Source organism: Malaclemys terrapin, chromosome 20 (assembly GCF_027887155.1).
Source record: "Malaclemys terrapin pileata isolate rMalTer1 chromosome 20, rMalTer1.hap1, whole genome shotgun sequence".
In the NCBI taxonomy this organism is placed as follows: domain Eukaryota; kingdom Metazoa; phylum Chordata; order Testudines; family Emydidae; genus Malaclemys; species Malaclemys terrapin.
Window position 1 is genome coordinate 18,553,715 of NC_071524.1, and position 24,745 is coordinate 18,578,459.

A 24,745-nucleotide genomic window follows, 5' to 3' on the forward strand; every position below is an offset into this window, starting at 1 on the left:
CCGGCTCTACTGTTTTTGCCACCCCAAGCAGCGCGCCAAATTGCCGCCGCGGACGGCAGGGGCAGTCCATGTGCCGTTAGGGTGGCATGTGCGTTTCCGCGGCCGCAGCAATTCGGCGTCAGTTTCTGTCCTCAGCCGGAAGACAGAAGCCGCTGAATTGCTCCCGTGGGCAGCTGAAGACAGAAGCTGCCGCCGAATTGCCGCCGCCCCGGAAACGTGCGTGCCGCCCTAACGGCACACACACTGCCCCCGCCGTCCGCGGCGGCAATTCGGCGCTCTGGTTGGGGGCAAAAACACACGGACTGCCGCCCCTTGCAGATTGCTGCCCCAAGCACCTGCTTGGAACGCTGGTGCCTGGAGCCGGCCCTGGCTGTGTTGGACGCATCCCTGGAGGTCCGTGGACCTGTGCCCGGGTGACAGGACTGATTCCATCCGGAAGCACTGAAATACATGTGCTACTCGACACTAGCCTCCTCTTGCCCCCATCTGTAATGGGCCCAACACCACACAGGCCAGGACAGGACGTGAAGGGGACTCCATTCCTGTTGCAGGGTTGAGGGCTAGTTTCCCTGGGGGAAAGGCTGCCCCGGGCAATGGGGCATTGCGATGTGCTTACATGAGAGGCAAGGGTTACTTAAGGAGCGGCTGTATGCGCTCAGTCACTGGGCTATTTTCCATGGGGCAGGTGTGGGCATAGTCCCTGGGAGTCAGAGCCAGGGGGCAGAGGCTGCCCTGCGCGCTGGGTCCCTGGAGGTCAGAGCCAGGGGGCGGGGGCTGCCCTGCGCGCTCGGCCCCGGGGGGTCGGAGGGGAGGGCGCTGCCCTGCGCGCTCGGCCCCGGGGGGTCGGAGGGGGGGGGGCGCTGCCCTGCGCGCTCGGCCCCTGGGGGTCGGAGGGGGGGGGCGCTGCCCTGCGCGCTCGGCCCCGGGGGGTCGGAGGGGGGGGGCGCTGCCCTGCGCGCTCGGCCCCGGGGGGTCGGGGGGGGGGGCGCTGCCCTGCGCGCTCGGCCCCGGGGGGTCGGAGGGGGGGGGGCGCTGCCCTGCGCGCTCGGTCCTTAGGGTGGAAGCCGCCTCGCGCACCAGCGCGCACGTGGGACCCCGAGGTTCTGAGCGGGGGGGCGGGGCCTGACCTGCCCTTTGCCCGGCCGGGCTGAGCGCAGGCCCGGCAGCAGACGCGGTGCTGTGACGCGAGTGGGCGGGGCGCTGCCCCTGTCACGTGCTGGGGGTGGCGCGCGGGCCCGGCCGGTGGTCACGTGGCCGGGCCGGCGGGCGGGAGGAGGGCGCGCGCGCGCGGCGGCGGGATGGTGGAGCAGGAGGGCGGCGGCGGCTCGGGCGGCATCAGCGAGGAGGAGGCGGCGCAGTATGACCGGCAGATCCGGCTGTGGGGGCTGGAGGCGCAGCGCCGGTACGGGCCGGGGGGGCGGGGCGGGGGGATGGAGATGGGGGCGGGGCAGGTGGGGGGAGGGGAGGGAGATGGGGGAGGGGGCGAAGGGGCGGGGCGGGGGGATGGAGATGGGGGCGGGGCAGGTGGGGGGAGGGGATGGAGGGGCGGGGCAGGGGGGGCTAATGGAGAAGGGGGGAGGAGAGGGGGTCATAGGGATGAGGGGGAAGGAGGTGAGGGGGGAGGGGAGTAGTGGGGCGGAGGGCAGCGCAGGAAGTGGGGACGAGAAGGGAAGGGGATGGTGGGGGAGGGGGAAGGGTTAGTATGATGGAGGTGGGGAAGTTGCGGGGAATGGGGAGTGGGCAGTATGGGGATGGGACAGGTGGGGGGAAGGGGGATGGGGCAGATGGGGAGTGGGCGGTGTGGGGGTGGGACAGGTGGGGGGGAAGGGGGATGGGGCAGGTGGGGAGCAGGCGGTGTGGGGGTGGGACAGGTGGGGGGAAGGGGGATGGGGCAGATGGGGAGTGGGCGGTGTGGGGGTGGGACAGGTGGGGGGAAGGGGGATGGGGCAGGTGGGGAGTGGGCGGTGTGGGGGTGGGGCAGGTCGGGGGGAAGGAGGTGACAGCCCAGTTCAAGCTGCTGCCCCCCATTTAACGGCACAGTTCGAATTAGTGCTGCCCAACAGCCACAGAGCGTCTGGATCCAGTGTCTGGGTCTCTGCGGTGTAGCGGTGTCACCCTGGCAGTCCTCGCTGCTCAGTGTAACTGCTTCCCCCCAAGTGCCGTGGAACCGTCTGGCTTTGCTGCTGCAGGTTCCGGTGAGCCTCCCAGGCCGGCACTTTCCAACTGGCACTGGACGTTAATGCGCTCTGCCCCTACCCACGTGGCTGGATTCAGCCAGCCCGCCCGGCAGCAATCTCACTTCCCAGCCGCAGTCCTCGCCCCTGCAGAGGGCGGGGTGGCTCGTACAATGGAACCTCAGAGTTCTGAACCCCCGAGTTCCGAACTGACCGCTCACCCACACACCTCGTTACGCAATCAGGCAGCAGCAGAGACCAAACAAACAAAACAAATACAGTGTTGTGCTGTACACAAGTGCTGTGTTAAACGTAAACTACTTTTAAAAAAAAATAAAGGGAAGGCAGCATTTTTCTCCTGCATAGGAACGTTTCAAAGCTGTGTTAAGTTAATGTTCAGTTGTAAACTTTTGAAAGAGCCGTAACGTTTTGTTCAGCCTTAAGAACAACCTCCATTCCCGAGGCGTTCGCAGCTCTGAGATTCTACTGTAGTTGAAGGCGTTCCTAGGCAGCAACTCCTCTGCCACGTTTGCTGTGTCCCCAGTCATTGGCGTGGCACTGTAACCCCAGAGCCCACTTCATGGAGCAGGGTTAGGGGGTGGCTAGCAGATCCTAGGTTTGGGCCTTCCTTGCCTGGAGGACGTCCCTGGTCGATTGGGGCAGTGCTAACCGCCTTTCCTCGTGTCGTTGGCCCTGTGAGATATTGGTTATCGGTATGTATTTCTCTCCTTGCCATCATGTGGCTGCGAACACAGAACTGTTCCCCTCACCCGCCAAACTCACTGAGTCTCAGCTGCTGCAGTCCATCCGTTAACACTGCCCATGCATCTCGTTGCAGGCTGCGAGCATCCCGGGTGCTGCTGGTTGGCATGAAGGGCCTGGGAGCAGAAGTGGCGAAGAACCTCATCTTGGCAGGGGTCAAAGGCCTGACCATGCTAGACCATCAGCAGGTAGGAGCTCTTGGCTTGTCTCGTCTGGGATTTCTGAGCACACAGGTCCCTGCAGACTGCCCCCCTGAGGCACGACCGTGCTGGAGCTAGCGGAGGGAGAGGGTTGGGTTCTCACAGGTCCATTAGGACAGGTTCATTGCAGGATGAGGCAAGGAGTGCCTGTCTGGGTGCTTCTCTAACCCCCGTCCCGGAGCGTCTTAGAGCCTCACGAACACGCATGGATTCTGTCCCCACCCACCCCTGTATGCACCTGGATCTCCGTTTGGGGAGCCATGGGGCAGAGATAAGTGACTCCCCAAGGTCACACAGGAAATGCGTGGCGGGCCTGGGAATTGAACCAAGGTCTTCTCCAGCCAGCATCCGATTCCCCGTCCCTCCCTCTCGAACTGTCCCTTGGACACCCTGCTCGCCCAGTGGGGGCCATGCTTCTTTGTTGCTGCATCATGCTTGCATCCTCCCATGTTTGTTACCACTCGGGGGGCTCTTTCTCCGACCCCTTCCCTCTGGCCTGGTCCCTGTCGCCCTTATCAGCGCTCTGAGGTGCGTAAGGTATGGAACAGGGCAGTTCTGGAAGTGCTGATAGCCTAGGGGCTTGCCACATCCACTCTAGCTGGGATGGAAGGTGGGTCATGGTAAGTAACTGCCTTAGTTGAGTATTGGCATTCCTGGCCCCTCACCACCCCTGGCGTGTATCACCCTGAGGAGCTGACTTTCCTTCTGGGGCTGGAGCTCGCAGAGGGGACAGGACCCATTGTTCTCACCCGGAGCGGCCCACTTTAGACGTGCCAGAGGTTAAGCACCTCAGGTTCACAGAGGTGGCTGCCGTGCCCACAGCTGCCCTTTTCGACAGGCTGGCAAAAAAAGACCAGGGCGCCCCTGCATGGTGTATGGAGAATACAGGCAGCATGGCCTGGTGGCTAAGGGAGCACTCGCCCACAGCGGTGACGTCGGCACCGAGAAGTGTCTGTAAGGCACGCGGAGACCGCTGTCCATGTGAGTTCGGCGAGGCCTGGCGTGGCCATGTCTTGAGTTCTCCCTGCCCCTGTGTGTGGAGCAGGATCATTCCCCTGGTCAGAATACAGCCGGAGTCCTCCCTTGCTGCTCCTTCCTTGGCTTGCGATTCCTAGTGCAGGCGCTAGGCCGCAGTGCTGGGCCGTGCAGTGGGGCTGCGACTCCACATCGGGCACCAGGTGGAGCTCTTGGCTTTAGAGCCGCTCGCTGGCTAAGGCACAGAGCGCCCGAGGAAGGTGAGGGGAGGGAGAGCAGCGAAAGTTGCTGCGTCAGGGAAGCTTCCCCTTGTACCTGCTGCGTGTGCCCTAGTGGGGCTGGCTTGGAGGGCACTGCAGTGGGGCTGAGCACTGCCGGGGTTCCGTGGTGCGACTGGGGGCGCTGACTGACAGGACATGACACCCCCAGTTCTTGCTGTTTGACAGCTCCCGCTCAGGCTGGCTGGAATTGTACCATTTAACCCCCAAACTAGCCCCCTTCTTCTGCCCCATAACTGCCACGCTTCTCCCTAGTGGCTTTGGATGAGCGGTTTAGTTCCTGTCTGATGAGAACTGTGCCCTGCTAGCAGGGAAGCTGGCCCCTTGCAGGCCCGTGTCTCCCGTGTGCCCGCTGGTGATTAATGGCTCGTGGTGACGCTGCCTCTCGGGGTCCTGCCACTCGCCAACCAGTCAGAGATGGTTTGGTTTTATTTCCCCCTGCCCCAGGTGTCGCAGGAGGACACTAGAGCTCAGTTCCTGATTCCCGTGGGCTCACTGGGCCGCAACAGAGCCGAAGCCTCTTTGGAACGCGCTCAGAACCTCAACCCCATGGTAGACGTGAAAGCTGACCCGGAGAATATCGAAAACAAAGCCGAAGATTTCTTTACTCAGTTTGATGCTGTAAGTGGCAGGTGGGGTGGGGGGCATTGGGCAGAGGTGTCCTTGGGTGGTTAATTAAAGCTGGTTAAAAACGGATGTAGTTAAACTAGTATGAATCCCTGTGTAGATGCTTTAAACTCAATCTAGAGCTGGTTATGTCAGTTTCGCTTTCACCTGTGCGTTTCCAGACAGAAGCTAAACCAACCGGCCAGGTTTAAACCGATTTAAGCACAGCCCTGCAGGGATCACACCCGTTTAACTAAACTGGTTTAAAATAGTATCTTTAATTAACCTGATGTACCTTTGTGTGTAGCCAGGGCTGTGAGTTGGCATGGATGGGGGAGGATCTTTATACCGTTTTCTGTTTGCATATCCTCTGTTTTGGACGGGTTTGCTTCATTTTCTGGCTCCCCTGGGCTGGCATCTTGTGGGGCCATTGAATTTCCAGCACTGCTGGAAATTTTTCAGATAAAAACTCTTTCAGTGAAATCCTGAAAATGCAAATCTGTTACCATCACACAGTTAAGCATTGTGACTGGGGCTTCTTTAGTCCATTTCCCTGATTTTATATTATTTCCTTCAAACCCCCCCCCCCCCCCAAAAAAAAACAAAACAAAACCAAAAACAAACAGTAAAATCAATTCCTGCCCAACCTAACTTTTCGGCATAAGCTAATGGAGAGTGTCCTTGTGTCACCTGGCTTCTGCAGAATGACTGGGTTGGTCTGTGGGTGCTTTGCCTAAGGGTTGTCACTACACGACTGGTTTGGCAAGCTGAATATCTGTTTGTAAACAGCACCTGCTTCCGTTCTGGCCTGTCTCAAGTCTCCAAAGCTGGAAGATGGGGAGGAGCGAATAAGGCCCTTACTTAGCCAGGAGACTTGACCGGAGCGGCTAGTATGGCACACGCCGGACGCTAACTACTCTGGAATGTGTCTCCACACAGGGAGTGACTCCAGAGTAGCTATGCTGGTCTGTTGCCCTGGGTGGACAAGCCTGGCGGTTAAATTAAATGAAAAGTGTCTGTCTTTGGCTTTGTTACCAGGAGCCAGCTGGGCTCTGCCACCTCCAAACTCCTGATTCTCCCTGGAGAGGAGCCTGTTGGAATTAGCAGCCAGCACAACTTAGTGTTCTGCTGCCAGGAGGGATAATTGATAGTAGCTGTGTGTAAAGCACCATTCTTTGTCTGGCTCTGAATGGAGGGCTGCCCTGCCCAAGACCCCTGCCATTGCCCAGGAGGGGCGGGGAGGTTCACACCCTCCTGGGGAACAGTGATCTGTCCGGGGCCTGTTTATCTAACCCTAGTCTCAGAAAAGGGGGGGGGGGAGAGACAGGTTTGTAAATGTGCAGCCTCTGCTGCTCCTGCCCATGGTGGGGAGAGAATGACTCTGGTGCTGCCGCTTCCTCCCAGGTGTGCCTGACATGCTGCTCCCGCTGCGTCATGGTGAAGGTCGATCAGATCTGCCACAAAAACGGCATCAAGTTCTTCACTGGGGACATCTTTGGCTACTATGGCTACATGTTCGCCAACCTGGGGGCGCACGAGTTTGTGGAGTAAGTCTGGCTGTGGGGGAGGAGAGCGGCCATCCCCCGAATGCCCCCACGCTCGGGTGCACTGACATCTGTGGTACTGGCACAAGCATGTTGGTAACGCGCCAGGCAGCCCCCGGTATGTACAAAAGGGAGCAGCCCAAGAAGCTACAGGCCACGGTGTGCAGCTGGCAGCTCTGCATTCTGGGACCTCACCCTTGCTGGCCGTCCTTCCATTTTAGGGAATTCATCGTGAAGGCCTAACGGGCGGGGGAAGCTAAGTTACCAAAGGGGGGCGGTCTATGCCCAGTGCTGGGGGGCGGGGGGAGATGTGCTGTAAATGGGTGTCATTGTGGCCACGGTGTTTTGTGTGACAGTTCAGGCATTGAGGCTCTTCTGTGAGCCAGGGGGTTCTCTTGCACAGATCATCTGCTTCAGGACGGGTGGGTTTTGCCCCATAGCCTTTCTTCCCCTCAGCACACAGTTATGCACGGAAGCCCCCCGCCGACAGGCTCGGCGCATCTTAAAGCTGAGACATAGCATGCCGTGTCTGGGACTCGCAGGTGCTGGACCTGCCATCTTTCTCATGATAACGTGAAATACGATGGGTTCCGATTCTGGCCTCCCTCAGCCAGGGACTGCGGTGGTAAATCTCTCTCTGTCTCTCTGCAGAGAGAAGACCAAGGTCACCAAAGCCAGCCAGGGAGTGGAAGACGGGCCCGACACCAAAAAAGCCAAGCTTGATTCAACAGAGACAACCATGGTGAAAAAGGTGTGTGTCAGCGCCCCTGTCGGCCACCAAAGAGCACCCGTGTTACGGGGAAACGTCAAATCTATGTCTAGGTAGATCCACCCAGCAGAGGCGCTGGGTCTGTCTGGTGGCGTGTGGTACACGGGATGCAGTTCTTAAGACAGCTTCAGGGTATGCATGGAGAGCCATGGGTGGGATGATCGCTGTGTTACACTCCTCTTGAGAAGGCGTCATGGAGTTCCTGGCTTTACTTCTGTCTGCTGCTGGTGAGCCATGTGGCCTCGGTCTGCACCCCCTGCCTCCTTTAACTATGTGAGCTTAGTGTCATGAGAACATGTCTCTCTCTCCCTTTGCAATGAGGGGCTCTGATGGCGGATTACCTATCCCGGTTTGACAGCGCGTTGTCTGTAACGGGATTTGAATGATGGACCTGTTGTCTGCAGGAACATCTCCTTCTCCTGAGATCTCTGCTGTCATTCAGAACTCTGGTCCTTTCTTTATAGCTAGAGCCTAGGTCCTCTGAGGAGCGCTGTATGGTCCAGTGATAACGTAAGGCAGCCCCCGTTGGCCAGAGCCAAGGGTGGACGCTATGGGTAATGTCAGTGCAGATGATCTTGGGAGGTGTTGAGTGAGTGAAGGAAGTGTACGGTGGCTGCAGAGTTTTCTTCCCCACGAGAATCTCCTTGAATGGCTCCGAGCCAGAAACTTGCTGTGGAATTTCCCAGCTGTGTGTTGGTGTTCGTTCTGTCAGGCTGGGCTATTGAGAAGCCGGTCTCAGCGTGCGATAGATGAGTCGCGTTGGCCTCGGCCCGGGTCAGCGGCTGCGCGGGTTGAATGGCGGGATCCCCGAGTTGGTGCTGCAGCTTCTGGACCCAGCCTCCTGTGAATAGCTTGTTGAGTGAGTTAGGCCCCATCTACTCCTCCCCCCCCACTTCGGTTGGGGAGGGATTCTCACTGGTATACGTGCACGGGAATAGTCCCTAGCGTGGACACCGCTGTACTGCAATTGGTCATTCCCCTTCCTGTCTGGGAACAGCTGTGCTGGTGGAAGGCACCGCTGCGACCGGTACACCAAGCCCTCCGCTCCCCACCCAAACACCAGGGCCAGAAGCTGCCTTGTTGCTGCTGTCAGCCGATTGCTAAGCCCCTGTGTAAGCGGGAGGGTGGCTTGGGGGTGAAGGGAGATGGGGGAGGGCAGAGCCTTTCACATTTAAAAGCCTGGGGCCTGGCCATTGTTAGGGTCTCGCAGCTGGAAGTGGAAATCCCCTGGCTTTATCTGGCTATGGGGAGAATGCGAGCAGCTTAATGGGCTTTTGTGTCCCTTTCTCTCGCTTGTCAGGCTTGTCAGTCAGGGGGCATTTAGTGCACTTCGCCCCACGCTGGGCCAGATCGGAAGATATGGGAGTATTCCCCAGATGCCGCTGCTAGCCAGCTGTCGCCCTCCCCCGATCGGGGCTGGGATTCCGATCCGTGTCAGATCAGGTTTAGGATGCAGCGGATTCCGATAGAGAGTTTCCAGCATGCCGATGCCTGGGATGAGTCCCCTCTGGGGAATATGGATCTAAAGGCCTGGGGGGGGGGGGGGGGGGGGGAAACAGTGCTTTCTGCGCCTTTTCTGGTGGCTTTGCTGCAAAATCCCAAGCCCGCAGTGCACTGGCAGCAGCCTGGTGGGTGACTGCGGGGGCAGCTTCCCCAAGTGACACAATGCAGCGAGCGGGGTTTAACGCTGCTTGGCGAGGCGCGGCAAGGCCTCCGCTCTTGTTCAGAGGCTCGTCTGTCCTTTGCATTTCTTGTGACCTGGCTGGTGTTGCTTTGAGGGTCACGTGCCCTCCGGTGGAGCGGGGATGGGGTCACCTCGCAGTCACTCCACCGCCCGTTTCTCTCCCCCGCCGCAAGTCTGAATGCAGCCAGGGCCTGGGAGGGTGGCAATCTGCAGTGCTGCGCTCTGCCGCTGGGGTGCCAGAGAAACAGGAGCTCCTTGGCATCGCGTTTCCTTTGTGTAACCAGACGTGCTGCGCAGGGAGGCTGCTCAAGGCAGCTTGTACGTGTGTTCTCCTGCAGGGAGGTGGGGAATCAAGTGTGGGAACCAGTGTTCTGGGGGCGTGGGGGCCCTTTGAGCCCGTACACCAAGACTGGGCGTCTGTCTGGAAGACCCTCTCTGGCTCAGCCAGATGTTCTGGGTGGGACGCAGAAGTCTCTGGCCTGTTTGCAGGAGCTCAGACTCGATGATCACAACGGTCCCCTAGAACCTATGAAGAAGGATGATGATAAAATTCCTCAGTAACTACCAGCCTCCCTTGAGCTCTGGGGGCGGGGCTGAACACCCCTTCCCTCCCCTTCTAGGCATGAGCTGTTCTCCTGACAATTAATCCGACCGCCTGAGGCGGATGCTCTCTGGGACACTAGTGGCCTGAGCCCTGGGGCTCTGCTCCCCGGTTGCACTTTGCGTCCCAGGAGCTGAGCGCAGTGGTGGGATTTTCCAGAGCTCTTAGCACTGGCCTAACTCTGCGGACTGGGAGTTTGTCCAGTGGTTCTAGCGGGAGCGGAGTTAGTGCAGCAGTGAGCGCTCTGCAAAGCGCTGTGAGCGCAGACCGGCATTAACACTCTACTTCCAAGGCTCGGATTGCAACCTCGACATACTGCCCAGTCCCTGGGCTCTGGGGGCTACTGAGGGTGGTGGTACCTTGCAGCGTTGTGCTGAGGCCTGAGAGCCGCAGAGAGAGACTGCCCGGGAGGCTACCCTGCAAGTGACTCATCGCGTTCCCAGGGTCGGAGCTAATTCCTGGACAGATTACCTCCCCCGGGCTAGGCGGTGCATTCAATCCAGCTGTGGGTAGTAGCTCGGCAGGTAACACTGAGTGCTGTGTCTAGCATCCAGCTGTGAGGAGCAGTGGTGGTTCCTCCGGTGCTCAGTGCTGCATGTAGCCCCTGGCGCTTCTCTGGACCGCTTCCCGTGTGGGGCTGCGGTCTGCGTCGCATGGGTGTGTGCATGAGACCGGTGAGCTGTTCTGGCTGGGGCAGATTGCGCGCTGCAGCAGGCAGGAGTTAAAGGTTTGACTTTCGGAGACCCCGAGAGGTCTCTGGCCAGGTTCCCGTCCGGCTGTGTTCCTGCTGTCTGGAACTGGGGCGAGAGAGAGCCCCTGAGTGGGACTCTTAGAATCCCGGACGTGTGTGCAGAGTTTGGGAATCAGGGAGTGGTGGTAATCGGCAGAAGCCCCTGCAGACTTTACCCCTTCATAGCTCTTCCCCATCTCTTGCCCCTACAGCAGGCTTTGGACCAGGGACTCGGCTCCTTGCGCTGGGTGGCTAGCTCACTTCTGCCTCCACCTCCTGATCTTCTGTTGGTCCGTGGCCACCTCGCACTGAGCCTGGGGCTGGCGTTGCCGGGCTGGTCGCCGAGCCCAGGCGGGAAGCTCAGGGGTCGGGCAGCCCTGCTGGCCAGGCAGTGACAGCCCAGCACAAACCAGCAGCAGCATCTCCTCCACTGCGCTGCCCTTCGCCAGGGTTTGATTTGCTGTCTCTGTGAGCCCCATAGGCCGAGCGTCCGCGTGGCGAGATCCAGGCCCATCAGTGCTGCCAAAATCATTACCCCCATCCTGGAGCTCCTTCCTAGCAACAGCCGGTTGGGTAGCCCTGGCCCAGCACGGCGTCCTGCTGCAGAGCACCTGCGCACCATGCTCGTCCTGTCTGGTGGCTGCTCGCTCCCACCCTGGGGCCTGCGGGGAGGCAGAGGGGAATGGGGCTCTGCTAGGTGACCTGCAGTCTGGGGGGCAGGGCCGGATCCTCAGTGGTGTGAACTCCCCCCACCGCAGTGGGGCTGCGCGGGGCGAACGCCGGCGCGGATCTGGCCCGGTGTTCGTTCCGCTCTCCGTAGGCGGGATGCCCCCCAGCCATGGGGGGAACGTTGCAGGGGGGCTCCCTGCCCCTCTCACGCTGGCTTTCCCATTGCAGCGGGTGGTTTTCTGCCAGCTGAAGGAAGCGCTGGCAGTCGACTGGAGCAGTGAGAAGGCGAAGGCAGCCCTGAAGCGTACCGCCCCGGACTACTTCCTGCTCCAGGGTAAGGGACGCCTGGGAGAGGGGTGGGGTTGGGGAGCAGGCCGCTTCCCCACTCCGTGCCTCAGTTTCCACATCCTTGCCGTGAGGAGCCCACAGACCCGGCTCCCACGGGGTGCATGGTGGGGGAGGTTCTGAGGCTTTATTCCCCCCCCGCCCCCCTCCCCCCAGTGTTGGCTGGGCTGGTGTGAGCTCTCTGAATGAGGCGCTCTCCTCCTGGGGAGAGAGCTGCTCCTGTCCTGCTCTTGGGCCTCTGCCCCCAGCTGGGAGTGGGATCTGCCCTGCGGGGGCGTGTCTGCTCATCTCTGCCCATCACAGGCCTGGCAAGCGCGCCTGTCAGCGCCAGAGTCTGCCTAGGAAGCGCCGGGCCCCGCTCAGCCGAGATGCGGCACTTCCTGTGGCAGGAGCTGGCTTTGATTTGTTGGCTTTGAGGTTAATGCAAGTTTACCATAACAGCAGTGAGCTAAAAATACCCGGGCGAGTGTGGAAACAGCCACGCTCCCCAGAGCGGAAGCGCCCTGCCAGCTGGGAGGGACCGGCCCGGCCCAGGCGTGTGGTTTGCCCGCTGCCCTCTCCCTCCAGCGCGCCGCGCTCAGGCGCCGGTGCCCACACGGGCTGCAATCTCGGTGAAGCCACAGCCCCAGGCGGGGTTTTCCAGTGACGTGAACCAGCGCTGGCTCCCAGATTAATAGCCTGCACCACTTCTGCCCCAGAGCCGGGGCTGTGAGCTCCTGCCCACGCCTGGCAGCGCCTGCCTCCCCCTGCAGAGCAGGGGTCCAGAGGGTAAAGACAGGGCATAGGACACGCCTGCCTCTCCCGGCTGCTCCTCAGAGCTATCCAGGCCTCCCATCCCCTCCCCGCTGCCTGGCCAGGACTCCTCCCGCTGAGTCAGGCTCTGGGGGAGGAGGTTTTGGAGTTGCAGGGCTCCAAGCCCCGGGCTGTCCCCACGCTGGCCCATTCCCTCCAGAGCTGCATCGGCTGTTGCTGTGGCCGAAGAGCCTGCCTGTCTGTCCGACGCTGGGCGAGCGGCTCAGGCTGCCGCTGGGTCTGGGAGGGGCCTTGACCCAGACCGTTTTCCTGCTGGCTGTCAGGCAGCACTCGGCATCTGACTGGTGCTGCTCGCCCGTGTTCGGTCCCCAGCAATGCGGGACTTTCCCCAGCAATGGGACGCCAAACACCGTAGACAATAGGAGAACATGGCTGTCAATTGGCAAATTGTCCCGGGGCTCGCAGGCAGGGGTAGGACGGGAATGGATTCAAAGCCACCCTTTGAAATTAACATCGTATTCATAGTCCTTTGTTCTGGCAGTGCCCAGGGGCCCAGACTGAGAGGGGCACCATGGGATCAGGGGCTGCACAGGCAGAGAGTGACTGAGAGTTCCTGCCCCAGAGAGCTCGGTCTGAACCCACAAGGGAGACAGTGGAGGGGATTGAGGCACTGAGGGGGCAGTGACCAAGGTTAGCCAGCTGGTCAGTGGCAGAGCTGAGAATAGACTCTTGGATCCCTGAGTTCCAGTCTCATCACTCTCCCCACTAGGCCACGCTGCCTGGTACACGTTGGTGCCTCTGCATTGGCGTAGGTATTCAGCAGTCGCTGGAGCTGTTCCTGGCTCTGCTGGGGTGCTGGCTCCCAGTGAGGGGTTAGTGGTGGCCGGACGCTGGCTCGCTGCCGGGGTTTCCGTCTCTGCTGGCCTGTAGCGGGCTGCAAAGTGCTGACGCTCCCAAAAGATGAGTTAAAATCGCTGCTCCTGTTTGCTTTATTGTAAGTCATCGCAGACCCGCTGGGCCTCTTGGCTGCTTTCCCAGCAGCCCCCAGGATCCCTCAGATGTGGCAGGGGAGGGAGCCGCCCGGTGCCAGCCTGCCCCCTTGTTAGCGCCCAGGCAGACGGCACGGATGGCAGGCAGGCAGCCCAGATAAACACCAGGCTGAGCTGCTGCCTGTGCTCTCTGCCCTTCCTGGATCTGCTGATGTGAGTTGTGCTGGGCTGGGAGTCACTCCCCTGGCTCTGGGAAGATGGATGGTTGGGCCTAGACTCACCCCTCGGCTCTATCGCCCGCTGAGCCAACAGCTCAGAATAAACGAGCCGACCTAAGGGCTTTGGCCTGGGGGGTGGCTGTGAACAGCAACAAGCCAGACCAGGGGCTGGGTGAGGAGAGAACGAGCCTTCAGACCTGGCCAAAGCCTGAGCCCGGAGCATGCCGGGAGGCGCCCCGGAGCTGCCCTGTGGCCGTGACCATGGCGCTCTGGCACTGATGTGCTAGGAGCGGGTTGGGCGGGGAGCACGGCTGCTGAATGGTTTTGTTCCAGGGCAGCGTCAAAGCCGCAGCTTCACCTGGCTCAGGCAGAACCAGTCCGGCTGGCAGCGCTGCCTTCCCAAAGCACTCTGCGTAGCTCTTCCTGCTTGGGGGACGCCGGTGCGGCCTGAGAGCGAGCGTGACCCTGTTTTACAGACGGGGCATGCAGCAGCCAGCGATAGGAGAGTCCTGCCCCAGCCCTGTGCTCGGGTCGCTACGCATGGCCTCTTGCCATGTCTCCCCTGAGTTATTCTTGGCTATTGGCAGTGCCCCTGCCGTCCGAGATCAGGGCACCGTGTGCCCAGCATGACACAGGCAGCCAACCAAACAGGTCTGATGAGGAAGGTGTCTGGGAATAGGTCCTAGCCCTCCTGAACCCCAGGCCAGTGCTCTGTCCACTGGTCCAGGCTGCCTCCACCCGGCACGAACTGTGTGCATGTGTCTCTCTGGCCCAGGCACGGGGCGGCTGTGCCAATGCGCTCGAGCATGCAGAGGATCTGTAGCAGTAAAATTTGCTGCAAGTGGCGTGTGCTGTAGATTCTCCCATTAGCACTTTTCTTGGCCCCCGGCGCAGTGAAGGTCTCCCCAGCCAGAAGCCCAGTGAGGAATCTCGTTGGTTATCGGAGAGGGTAACGAGCACGTCCCCAGGGATCAGGATTGTGACCTCCGCCTCTCCCCCCCCAGTGCTGCTGAAATTCCGGACTGATAAAGGGAGGGACCCGTTGCCAGAGAGCTATGCCGAAGACTCGGAGCGTCTGCTGCAGATCCGAAACGAGGTGCTGGACTCCCTGGGCGTCAGCGCAGACCTGCTGCCCGACGACTTCGTCAGGTGCGCTGCTTTGGCTGCAGTCCGGTGTCGGGGCTGGGATCGGGACTCTAGGCCTGCTGCTCGGCATGTGGTTCAGGTCCAGCCTCGGGACAGTACCTTCCCTTGGCCGGGGACCATTGTCCACGCTGGGTGCTCCTCACTGCCCACGTGTGAACAGGAGCAAAGTGGGTTCCAAAGAAAGGGGCTGTCCAATGGGCCTGTCTCCAGACACCCCCGCACACACCCCATGTGTCCCGGCTACGTCCCTTGGGGGCTGCCCCCCATGGGGCACTGGAGCGTGCATGTGCCCACAGGTACTAGACTGAAAACTTGACTCTGGGAAGCACCTGGGCCTGTGTCCGTGGCCTGTGAATAGCTCCTTGGCTCCAGTGGGCGTCTTGGTCTCTCTCTTCCATGGGTGCAGGGATTTCTGGGGGATGGAGCTACCTTTCCTGTACCAGCTCTGCTGGGGTTCAGAGCCTCCTCCCTGCGCTGTGAGGGGGATGCCCGCTGCAGACCAGCCCTCCCAGGATCCGGGCCCAGCGTGGGGCCATGTTGCTGTCTGCAGCGCTGAGCCAGCCCCACAGCAAGGAGCGCATCGCAGGATCATTAATCTGTCTCTGATCCCCTCTGGGCAGCCGCAGTTCTGCATCAGCAGTGACCTGAGCCGTCTGGCTGCCTCTCCCCGTGGGTGAGCACAGAGCCTCCAGGCCGCGCCTGGCTGGGCTCCGCTCCCTCGCCCGGGTCGTCTCGCGCGCTGCCTGTTCTGCCCTGCTTGGCTGCGTGGGCCTGACGGGGATGGATGGGCTGCTGGGAAGCTCGGCTCCTCCCTGCTCTCCCAGGCTGCGTGTGACCCTGTCCCCGCAGCTCCAGGGAGACCCCAGGCCATGGGGTGGAGGGGCGCCGGGCAGTGACGCCATGGGCTGAGAAGGCCCAGCTGAAGCTTTGGACCTGGGGCAGAGATGGTCCCAATCAGCCCTGAGCACATGGGAGAGACCCGGGTACCTGGGCCGGGCGGAGGCTGGGATGGGCTGGACCAGCGGGGATGGGGGAGTCAGGGCAGATGCTTCAGGGGGATGGGGGGGGTATGACTCCCCGCCCCCTGACCCTGCCATCCCTTCATGTGTGGGCTGGAAGGACCCTCCCTGCGCCCCCGGATTCATTTCAGCCTGAAAATCCCACCCCGCCTGCATGTTGCCACACGCCGCCCTGGGAGGCGCAGGCCGCTGTGCGCCGGCAGGAATGGTGGGAATGCGCCCGGGCACACGGCAGATATGTCTGGCCCTATTTTTAGAAGGGCCGCATGCAGCATGTGAGGGGCTGGGACAACACACCCGTGTGGCTGATGAGCTCCCGGCAGCGACGGCTGCTCAGTGCTCACCCCTCGAAGGCCCTGGACCCCCCCGGGCCTCGTCGCATTGGGGTGTATCCTGGGCCCGCTGGCTATGCTCCTGTCTCGCTGCACCCCTGCCCACCTTTCCTGTCTCCCAGGGCCCCTCCCAGATCCGGGGCATTGGGGCCAATTGACGCTTCCCCCTTAGCTCAGTCCTCGCTCTGGTTCTCCGCCCCAGCCGAGGGGTGTTCACTGATGGCTCTACCAGACATGCTCTTTGCAGACCCTGCCTGGCGAGGATCACCCATCGCGTCCCTTCCACTGGGCTCTGTGCCCGGGCCAGGGACCCTCGGGCTGGGCTGGCAGGGCCAGGGCTGGAAGCCTGGGGGGCTGGTCTGGTCACTGCCCTGGCCTGGGGCAGCCGGTGCCACGTTGGCTCTGGGACTCGGAGGGCTGAGCCGGCCGGGCGCCTCAGGCACTGACCTGGGGTGTGTTTCTTCCAGCTATTGCTTCTCCGAAATGGCTCCCGTCTGCGCAGTGCTTGGAGGGGTCCTGGGACAGGAGGTAGTCAAGGTAACGGGGGTGTGGCTAGGCCCAGCTGTCTGAGAGAGGGTGGTATAGCCATGGAGGGGGGAGAAATTTACCCTCCAGCACACAGGGAGCCAGTGGCAGAGCCGGGATAGAACCCAGGAGTCCTGCTCCCAGTCTTCTCTCTCCCCCCCACTACACCCCACTCCCTTCCCAGAGTGGGGGATAGAACCCAGGAGTCCTGGTTCCCAGCTCCCCCACACACACACACACACACGCTCTAACCACTACACCCCACTCCCTTCCCAGAGCCGGGATAGACCCCAGCCCCCCCCATTTCCCCTGCTTGTGCAGACAGACGGCTGGGGACCAGGACCTCTCCCGCTGTGGGCCGTGCTGGGCTCTTGGGGGCTTGGCGCCCCCACAGCTGCTTGGCACAGCCTGTCTCTGCTCCTCCTGGGGCTGGGGGTGTCTGGAATCCCCACCCCGCCCAGCCTGGGACGCTCGGTGCCCTGCACGGCCAGTTGGGAGCCCTCCCTTCTCCGGGCCCCTGGCTGCGCTGCGCTGCTGGGACCAGGGGCCTGGCTGGCCCTCCCTTCTCCGGGCCCCTGGCTGCGCTGCTCTCCTGGGACCAGGGGCCTGGCTGGCCCTCCCTTCTCCCTGCCCCCTCTGCCCTCCGGTCAGTCGGCTGGTACCATGGAGCACTCTGGGAGGGGGTTGGGTGAGTCCCAGGCCGGCCACCCACTTGCTGTGTCCTCAGCTCCCTGCCTCTCCTGGGGGCTGCCTGTGGTCCTGTCTCCAAACGCCCCAGGCCGAGAGCCGCTCTGCAGCAGGATTAGTGCTGCTGGGCCCCTGCCCCCTGTGCCGGGGCTGCTCCCAGCTGCACTCGCCCCCACGCTCCGCCCCCCACAGGGTGCTCAGCTGTCCGTGGGTGCTGGGCTGCGGCCCACCCCCCCCCCAGCAGGGCCCCCTCCGCTGCTGCCGTGGCTTCCCTGTTCCTGCTCTGTCCGGGACCAGCCTCTGCTCCTGGGGCCAGGTGTAAACCAGCGTGAGCGGGCGCGTGCCCCCAGTTCACCTGCTGGCTGAGATTGGGGACAGTGGGGGGCATGTGCTCCCCGGCTGATGCTTCTCTCCCCCCCCCCCCCCCAGGAGCTGCCCATGTGTGGTGAGGGACTTGCCCATAGAAGCGAGGGGGGCGGGGGGTTCCTGGAGCTGGGATTTCGGCTCTAGACAGGCTGTAACAACGCCCTTTTCTCCCCCCTCCCCAGGCCCTCTCCCAGCGGGATCCACCCCACAACAACTTCTTCTTCTTCGATGGCATCAAAGGGAACGGGGTCGTGGAGTGCCTGGGTCCCCGCTGAGCCTCCCAGCGCGTCGGCCTGCAGCTGCAGTTCATCACCCGGAGCCGCTGGAGTCCCTCTGCCTCCCTGCAGCGCCCGGCCAGCCGCAGCATGGTGCCGCCGGAGTCCTGCTTGCACCACGCTCCCCTCCAGCCGCAGCCGGCCAGGCAGTGCAGGCATGGCCCCCACGCGGGGCGGGATGGGGACGTACCAAATCCCCACTCGCTCCCCCCGTGTGTTCTCCTGGGCTCTCCAATAAACTTGCTTCTTCCCAGGCTGGCTCCTTTCCTTCCAGCGCAGCCCCGTCCAGGGCGGGAGCCCCGGCTGGTGGGGCTGGCAGTGCTGGGGCCCACAGCCCCCCTCTCCCTGGCTGTGCTGCTGTTCGCACCAGGCCCCCTCGCTCTTGCTACTGACCCACCAGCGGCTGCTGGCAGGGGCCCCTCCGTGCCTCGGCTCTCAGCCATGGCTCTGGGGAAAGGGCACCACCTCTGGGCAGGCTCCCCAGCCCCTGGGCAGCCTCCTTGTGCGGAGCTGGGGGGTGGCTGGTGCAGGGGAGCGGCTGCAGCTCCTATCTTGAGCTTTAGGAAGCACTTAGGACTGAAATAGTGGGGGCCGGGGAGCCGTGGCTTGAGTCCAGTGGCTGGGCTCACCCCGTGCCAGGGCTGGCCATGCTGCGGGGCTCCCGTAACTCCTGGGCTGCCCGGCAGCCGGAGGGTGCAGGCCAGGGGTGGCACTGGTGCTTTCCACGTGCCCCCACCCCCATCATGCTGCTGGACACTAGCTCAGACAGAGCCCGCCGCCCCCTCCCCAAAGCTGGCCCTGACTGGAAGACGGTGGGGTCAGGCATGGGGGGGTGGGAAGTCTGGCTCGCTCTGCACCCCAGCTGGTGGGCAGGGGTGCAGCACTGCAGGGACCGTGCCCCGGGCTGGGTGAAGCTAGCGGCTCCGGGCAGCCGTTCCCTTTCCACACCCAGCTCTGGCTCCGTGGGCAGGGGCCCTGGCTGGGCCAAGTCAGCCTCTGGCTTCCTGTTCTAAACTTGGCCATGACCTAGCTCCAAAATAGCCCCTGTGAGCGGCCAGGCCGAGGGCGCTGGGGATCCCCCGCGGCTGGGAGTGACAGAGAAACAGCCGCCTCTTTGCCTCAATCCAGCTTTATTGAAAAGGAAACGTACAAAAAAAAAAAGTAACTGCTCCTGTACAACAAGCGCGTCCTCTATGTAGAGCGCGGCCCAGTGTCTGTACAGCCCCTCTCCCCTGTACAGCGTCCCTATGTACAGTATTTACAGCGCCACTGCTGCCCCCGGCAGGGCCCCCCCACGCAGTGCACCTTGGCCGGGGCCTCACCTGCCCTGACCCCTGCTCTGGGGGGAGCTCCGGGCTCAGTGCTGTGCGGGGGGAGGGGGTGGCGCCAGCCGCCACGTGGCAGGGGCGGGCGGGGTCCCAGGCCCCCCTCCCCCCTTCGTCGTTCACCCTCCCTGCTGCTGGAGCCCAGCCCTTCCCGCTGCCCGAGGGGAGGCAGAGGTAATGCCTGGGGCTGTCACATGCGGCCCCCCCCAGCCACAATTAGTGGCCCTCCCTGAGAGGAACAGTGGGGGGGGGGGGCGAGTCCCTGGAGCACCAGCCGGGGGCTGCGGCTGCCTCTGCAGGGGCCACTCCCCGTCATGGGGCCCTGCGGGCACATCCCTGCAGCGCGGGGCTCCCAGTCAGTACTCGAAAATAAATAAATAAATAGACGGTGCCCGCGGTCGGGGGCAGCAGCCGGGGGCCCAGCCCGGCAGGGGGGTTATGAGCTCTGGAAGTTGCTACATTTTGCCAAGAGGTTCCGCAGTCCGCGCTGGGGGCTGCTCTTCCCCCCCCCCCCCCCCCCCCCCGCGCTGCGGCTCCGGCCCCGAGATGCGCTAGTTGGGCTGCAGCTCTGGCATCACGTCCACGGGCATGTTGTAGAGGGCGCCCAGCAGCTGAGAGATGAAGTGGTAGAAACGGGCCCAGAGCGCTCCCTGTCGCTGCCGCTCCCGCCACTACAGGGACAGAGAGAGGCCAAGTTAGTGCTGTGGCGGGACCCTCTGCTATCCCCCCCACCTCCCCATGGGGCTCAGCCCGCTGGCAAAGGCCTCCAGGCACGGCTGGCACCGACTCCCTGCCCTAACCACCAGGCTCCAGCGGGACTGGCTGCCTGTTCCCTAAATCCCTGGGGTGCCAGGGCTGGCTGTAGCCCCAGGCAGCCTCCCAGCTCCGCCTGCGTGAGCAGCACCCAGTCCCGCCGCTGCCCCGGAGGGGGGTGCGGGCGCCCTGCCACGGGGCGTGCGGCGGGGGCGGCTGTGCTGGGCTGCCTCTCCCAGGTTCATTAGGCTGCCTGCCGCTCGCTCCATGGCCTTATATACCCAGTGCTATTTATAGCGCATGACTCAGCCGCTCGCTTGCCCAACCACCCCGGGCGAGCGCAGCCTGGCCCAGCCTCCCCGCCTGCATGGGGAGGGGTGGTGTGTGATTCCCAGGCCTGCAGGCCAGCCGCGGGGGTCCTGGTGCTGGGAGGGGAGGGAGGAGTAGGGGGGTTGGGAGCCAGGACTCCTGGGTTCTATTACTCCATCTCTTTCCCTGGGAGAGCCGCTAACCCTTTCCAGCTCCCCCCCACCCGGCAAGGGGCATCCCGGGCTGACCCTGCCCTCGCCAGGAGCGCGTGACTCCAACAGGAGCTGGGCCCCTCTGCCCTGAGCTCACTCCGCCAGCAGCAAGGCCAGAGCCCCACCCAGGCTGGACAAATGCCCTTCAAGGGTCACCACCCCCAGCCCAGGCTCCCTTCTCTGGGCACCGCCCCCTGCCTCTGCTGACCCCGGCTCCCCCCACACCCTGGTCTCTCCGCTGGCACTCACCTGCCTCTCGTGGGCCTGGTGGAAGGCGTCGCCCATGCGCCGTAGCTGGGCCCCCAGCGCATGCTCCGGGTCCAGGGGCTCCCCAGGGAGGCGGCCGTTGGACACTGCGCCCTCTGGGGCTGGCTCTGTGGGGGGCCACTCCCTGTTGGGCCCCTCATCCTGCACGGGCTGGAGCTCTCCTGTGGGGGGACAGAGCCAAGCAGTCAGGGCGGCAGGACCCGTGGGAGGAGGCAGGTTGCAGGGCAGGTGCCCCAACAGCCCCTCCCAGGAAAGAGGTGAGCCTAAGCCCCGCTCCCCCAGTGGTCAACCAGGCAGGACCTTCCCCAGCGGGCCGGGGGTGGCGGGGGGCTCTGACCCTCGCCCCATGGGGACAGCAGGGCTGGCAGCGGAGCCCGGCCAGTGCATGGTTGCTGAGGTCTCGCTCCCAGTGCTGGCATGGGGCCCAGAGGGGTCGGGCCAGGATACGGCTCCCGACAGACAGTCAACAGGAAAGCCCAGAACAATTCTCACGGACGGGGGGGTGGGGCAGCCCCCAGCCAGGGGATCAGTAGCCCGATCTCCTGGCTGAGATGTGGGATGCCCGTTTCAAAGGACCTCTGGCATTGCCCCTGGCCCGAGCTCAGCAACGGGCACGTGGGCTGCTCTGGCCACGTCTCCCCCCTCGGTCACCGCCCAGGGGCCGTGGCACCTGCAGCCTCGTGACCACTGCAGTGCGAAGCTTGGGGGCGGGGTACAGACCTGCCCCATGCCCAGCCGAGAGCGGCACTGCCCATGGAGACTCACCCGGGGGAGCCCTGCAGAGAAGCAAACTCTGCCCGGCTGGGACATGCCCGAGCTTGTCAGCCCAACTGCGCTGCCCGGGTCGACCTCCCCATCCCCACAATCACACTCTGCCATCTGCCTGCCCGGCTCCTTGCCTCCCGCCTGCTAACGAGCAGCCCCTCGTTAGCCAAGCGAGCCTGACGGCGCCCTGGGGGAGGAGAGCCATGAGTCAGCAGCGCGGTCTGGGGCCGTGCACTGTTTACTCAGACACGAGGTGTCTCAGCTCCATGCGGCGCGGGGAGCCGGAGGCCCAGCCGGATGGTGACACAGATCCTGCCAGGCTGGGGCAGCGCAGCGACTCTGAGCCGCCAGGGGACATCTCCGGCAAGGGCTAGCAGGGCCACGGCGAATGGTATGCGGCAGCTGGGGGCGCAGGGGGAGCCGCCCCGCAGGAAAACCCAGGGACCAGTGCAGGGCAAGGGAGCATGCCCCCCCCCACCAGCTCTGCTGGTGCATCAGTGTGTGCAACGGGTGACAATGGACCTGTCCCTTTGGTGCTTGTGCAACTGCACTGGGGCGGAAGGGGGGGGCTGGCTGGGGGTATCTGGGTTGCCCCCCCTCCCCTGAGCTCAGCAGCGCTGCATGGCTGAGTCAGAACGCGGCTCGGACCATTCTCCCAGGCTGCCTTAGTCCTGGGCCTGGCGCTGCCCTGCCAGCGACCCTGCAGGGCTCCGAAGGGTCCGTGTCTGGGGAGGAGACAGCCAGAGCTGGTGCCTCTGAGAACGGGTCTGGGCAGCCATGTGCCCAGCTCACCGTGCCAGGGACATGCGCAGCCCGCCCAGAACCACTGCCCGGACCGAGCCCGCCCTGGCCACAGGCTGCCTACAGCACCCGCTGGCACCTGCAAACGGGGGCACCACGAGGCAGCTGTCCCCCTCCCCCCAGGGAGAAGGGGTGGGAACCCGTAGATGCCAGGGCTATAAATGGGGGGCACCTCAGGACAGGAGCTGACCTCTAGGGACTGGGGGCCGGAGGTCACATGCTGGGTTTCCTGCCCCTTCCCCCACACCCTCTGGCCATGCCCCCCCCCCCATGGGGGGCACTCGCAGGGAAACTCACCATGTGCCACGCTGCCCCTGGTCCTGCCAGCTTGGGGGGCGTCCCAGCGCCGGGGGGGCTCTGGCCCCCGGATGCAGCGGTAGAGCGAGCAGGGAGCAGGGCCGTCCGGGCACAGGCCGCAGTTCAGCCGGGGTGGCAGGGCGAGGCTGCCCGGGCAGACGGGGGGCGGCACGGCCACCGGCCCCCCCAGCAGGATGCCTGGGTCCCCTGGCAGGGCGGCTGTCGGCTGAACGCGGCTCCCCTCCTGCAGTGCTCTGGCCATGGCGCTCGGTGAGCTCTGCGGGCAAAGGACGGGGCGGTCAGGGGGGCAGCGGCACCGGGCAGGGACACCGCGGCCGCCTCCCTCCGGGGCGCAGGGACCCGCGCTCCCCACCAGGGGTCGCCGCAGAGCGGGCGGGGGGGGACCAATGTTTGTAAACAAACCCAGGCAGCCCCGACGGGACCCGTCCCGTCCCGTCCCCCTCCCGCCGGGCGCCAGCAGGTCCCGGCCCGGCTCAGCCCAGCGGGTTTTGGGGAACCGGGGGAGGCTGCAACATGCCGTTTTTCAGGAGAGATCTGGGGGTGGCGAGGGGGGCTGGGCACCTGCACCCCCATCCACAGGCACCGGACCCCCGGGTCCCCAGGCACTGCCCCCGAGCCCCAGCTCTGCTATCAATCCCTGCCCCGCGGCCCCGCAACACCGCCCCACGCCCCGGGCACTGCCCCCTCCCCGGGACCGAGCCGAGACACCGGGCCCCGCCCCGCCCCGCCCGCGTCCCCGCCCGGCACCAAAACAATCGCCATGTGCCGCGGGCACCTGCCTCCGCCGCCCGCGCCGCCGCCTCCGGACCCTGCGCAACCGCCCCGGCCTCACTTACTGCAGCTGCATGAACCCTCCCGGGGCGGCTCGGGGGTCGCTGGGTCCCGCGGAGGCTCCGACTGTGCGCGGCGGGCGCGGCGAGCTCAGCGGCACCGGGACAAGCAAAAGCCACAACAAGTCGCGCGCGGAGTCCAGCCGCTCCCGGGGCTCGAGGCTCGCGCCGCCCCCCCGGGCCGTGACGTCAGCGCCGGCCCGCCCCCGCGCGGACAAGTTCGGGCTTGTGCAGGCGCCTGCGGCGAGCGGGGATCCCCCGGGGGGGAGGGGTGCGTGCAGGGGTCCGAAGGGGGAGGGGGGATGAGAGGGCTGGGAAATGGGGGTGCCAGGAGGTGGGGGGGTGCATGGGGCTGCAAGCCCCGGGGGTGCCAGGGAATGGGGGTGCAGCGGGTGTGCCCCGGGGCGTGGGGTATGTACCTAGGGAGGAGGATGGAGGTACAGGCTGCATGCACTGGGCTGTGGGGGGGTGTGCATGGGAATTGGGGTGCTGGGGTGCCAGGAGGTGGGGGGTTGCCAGGGAATGGGGGTGCAGCAGGTGTGCCCCGGGGCATGGGGTATGTACCTAGGGAGGAGGATGGAGGTGCAGGCTGCATGCACTGGGCTGTGGGGGTGTATGCATAGGAATTGGGGTGCTGGGGTGCCAGGAGGTGGGGGTTTGCCAGGGAATGGGGGTGCAGCGGGTGTGCCCTGGGGCGTGGGGGTACATACCTAGGGAGGAGGATGGAGGTACAGGCTGCATGCACTGGGCTGTGGGGGTGCATGCATAGGAATTGGGGTGCTGGGGTGTGTGTGGAGGTTATGGGGGGGTGCATGAATGGCGCGTGGGGGTGCACAGTGTGGAATGGGGCTACATGGGGTGAGGGCTGGGGGCTTAGGATACGGGGGGGGCTGTTGGATCCGTGAGAGGGAAATGGGGCCCCAGGGTGTCTGGGGCCTACCGCTGCATGGGGGAGTGGGATGCACGGGATTTGGGACCGTGCAGAACTGGGGTGGAGGGTGGTTGGTTGGGAAGTGAGATGAAGTTAGTCTGAGCCCCACTGGGGAGAAGAAAACCCCCCACTCAAGTCAGGCTGGGTTGTGCCCTCGTGTGACTCCTGTGGCACCCAGTCCCTGTGTGAGGGAGGGGTTGGAAAACCGGGGGGGGGGGCTGCAATTGGCCTTCACATCCCGTCCCCTGCCACCCCACCGGTGGCTCCAGAAGCCTCAGTTACAGGGCCCTGAGCGGCTATTTAGAGTCTGCTACCCCCCAGTGCAGCCATAACGTGCACCCCCCGGTCCTCCCCACTTGCACTAGCGCCACGTGAACCTCCCCCTCTCCCAGCACTGGATAAAGCAGATCTTGCACCCGTGCAATGGGAAAGGTGGGTAAATGGCACCAGTCACGGCAAATCCCCTTCACGCAGCCAGGCCCTATGGGTGAGATGCTGACTGCTCCGGGGCCCAGGCTTAACACAAGGGTGGGGGGGTTGCAGCGACACAGAACCTGTCACACTGGCACCGCACGCTTCGTGCTGCA

General features: G+C 63.9%; 1 protein-coding gene across 2 annotated transcripts; it reads left to right on the plus strand.

Moving 5' to 3' along the window:
• The first annotated feature begins 1,253 nt into the window (after positions 1-1,253).
• Positions 1,254-17,900, plus strand: SAE1 (SUMO1 activating enzyme subunit 1). 2 transcript variants are annotated; one of them, XM_054009938.1, is made up of 9 exons: positions 1,259-1,402; positions 3,013-3,124; positions 4,837-5,010; positions 6,400-6,542; positions 7,191-7,290; positions 11,221-11,326; positions 14,302-14,446; positions 16,262-16,331; positions 17,555-17,900. In XM_054009938.1, the coding sequence occupies exons 1-9, from the start codon at positions 1,299-1,301 to the stop codon at positions 17,645-17,647; spliced, it is 1,047 nt and encodes a 348-aa protein (XP_053865913.1). In that variant the 5' UTR covers positions 1,259-1,298; the 3' UTR covers positions 17,648-17,900. The 2 variants fall into 2 exon arrangements, with proteins under 2 accessions (XP_053865914.1, XP_053865913.1); XM_054009939.1 differs by lacking the exon at positions 16,262-16,331 and having other exon boundaries at positions 1,254-1,402.
• The last annotated feature ends 6,845 nt before the right edge of the window (positions 17,901-24,745 follow it).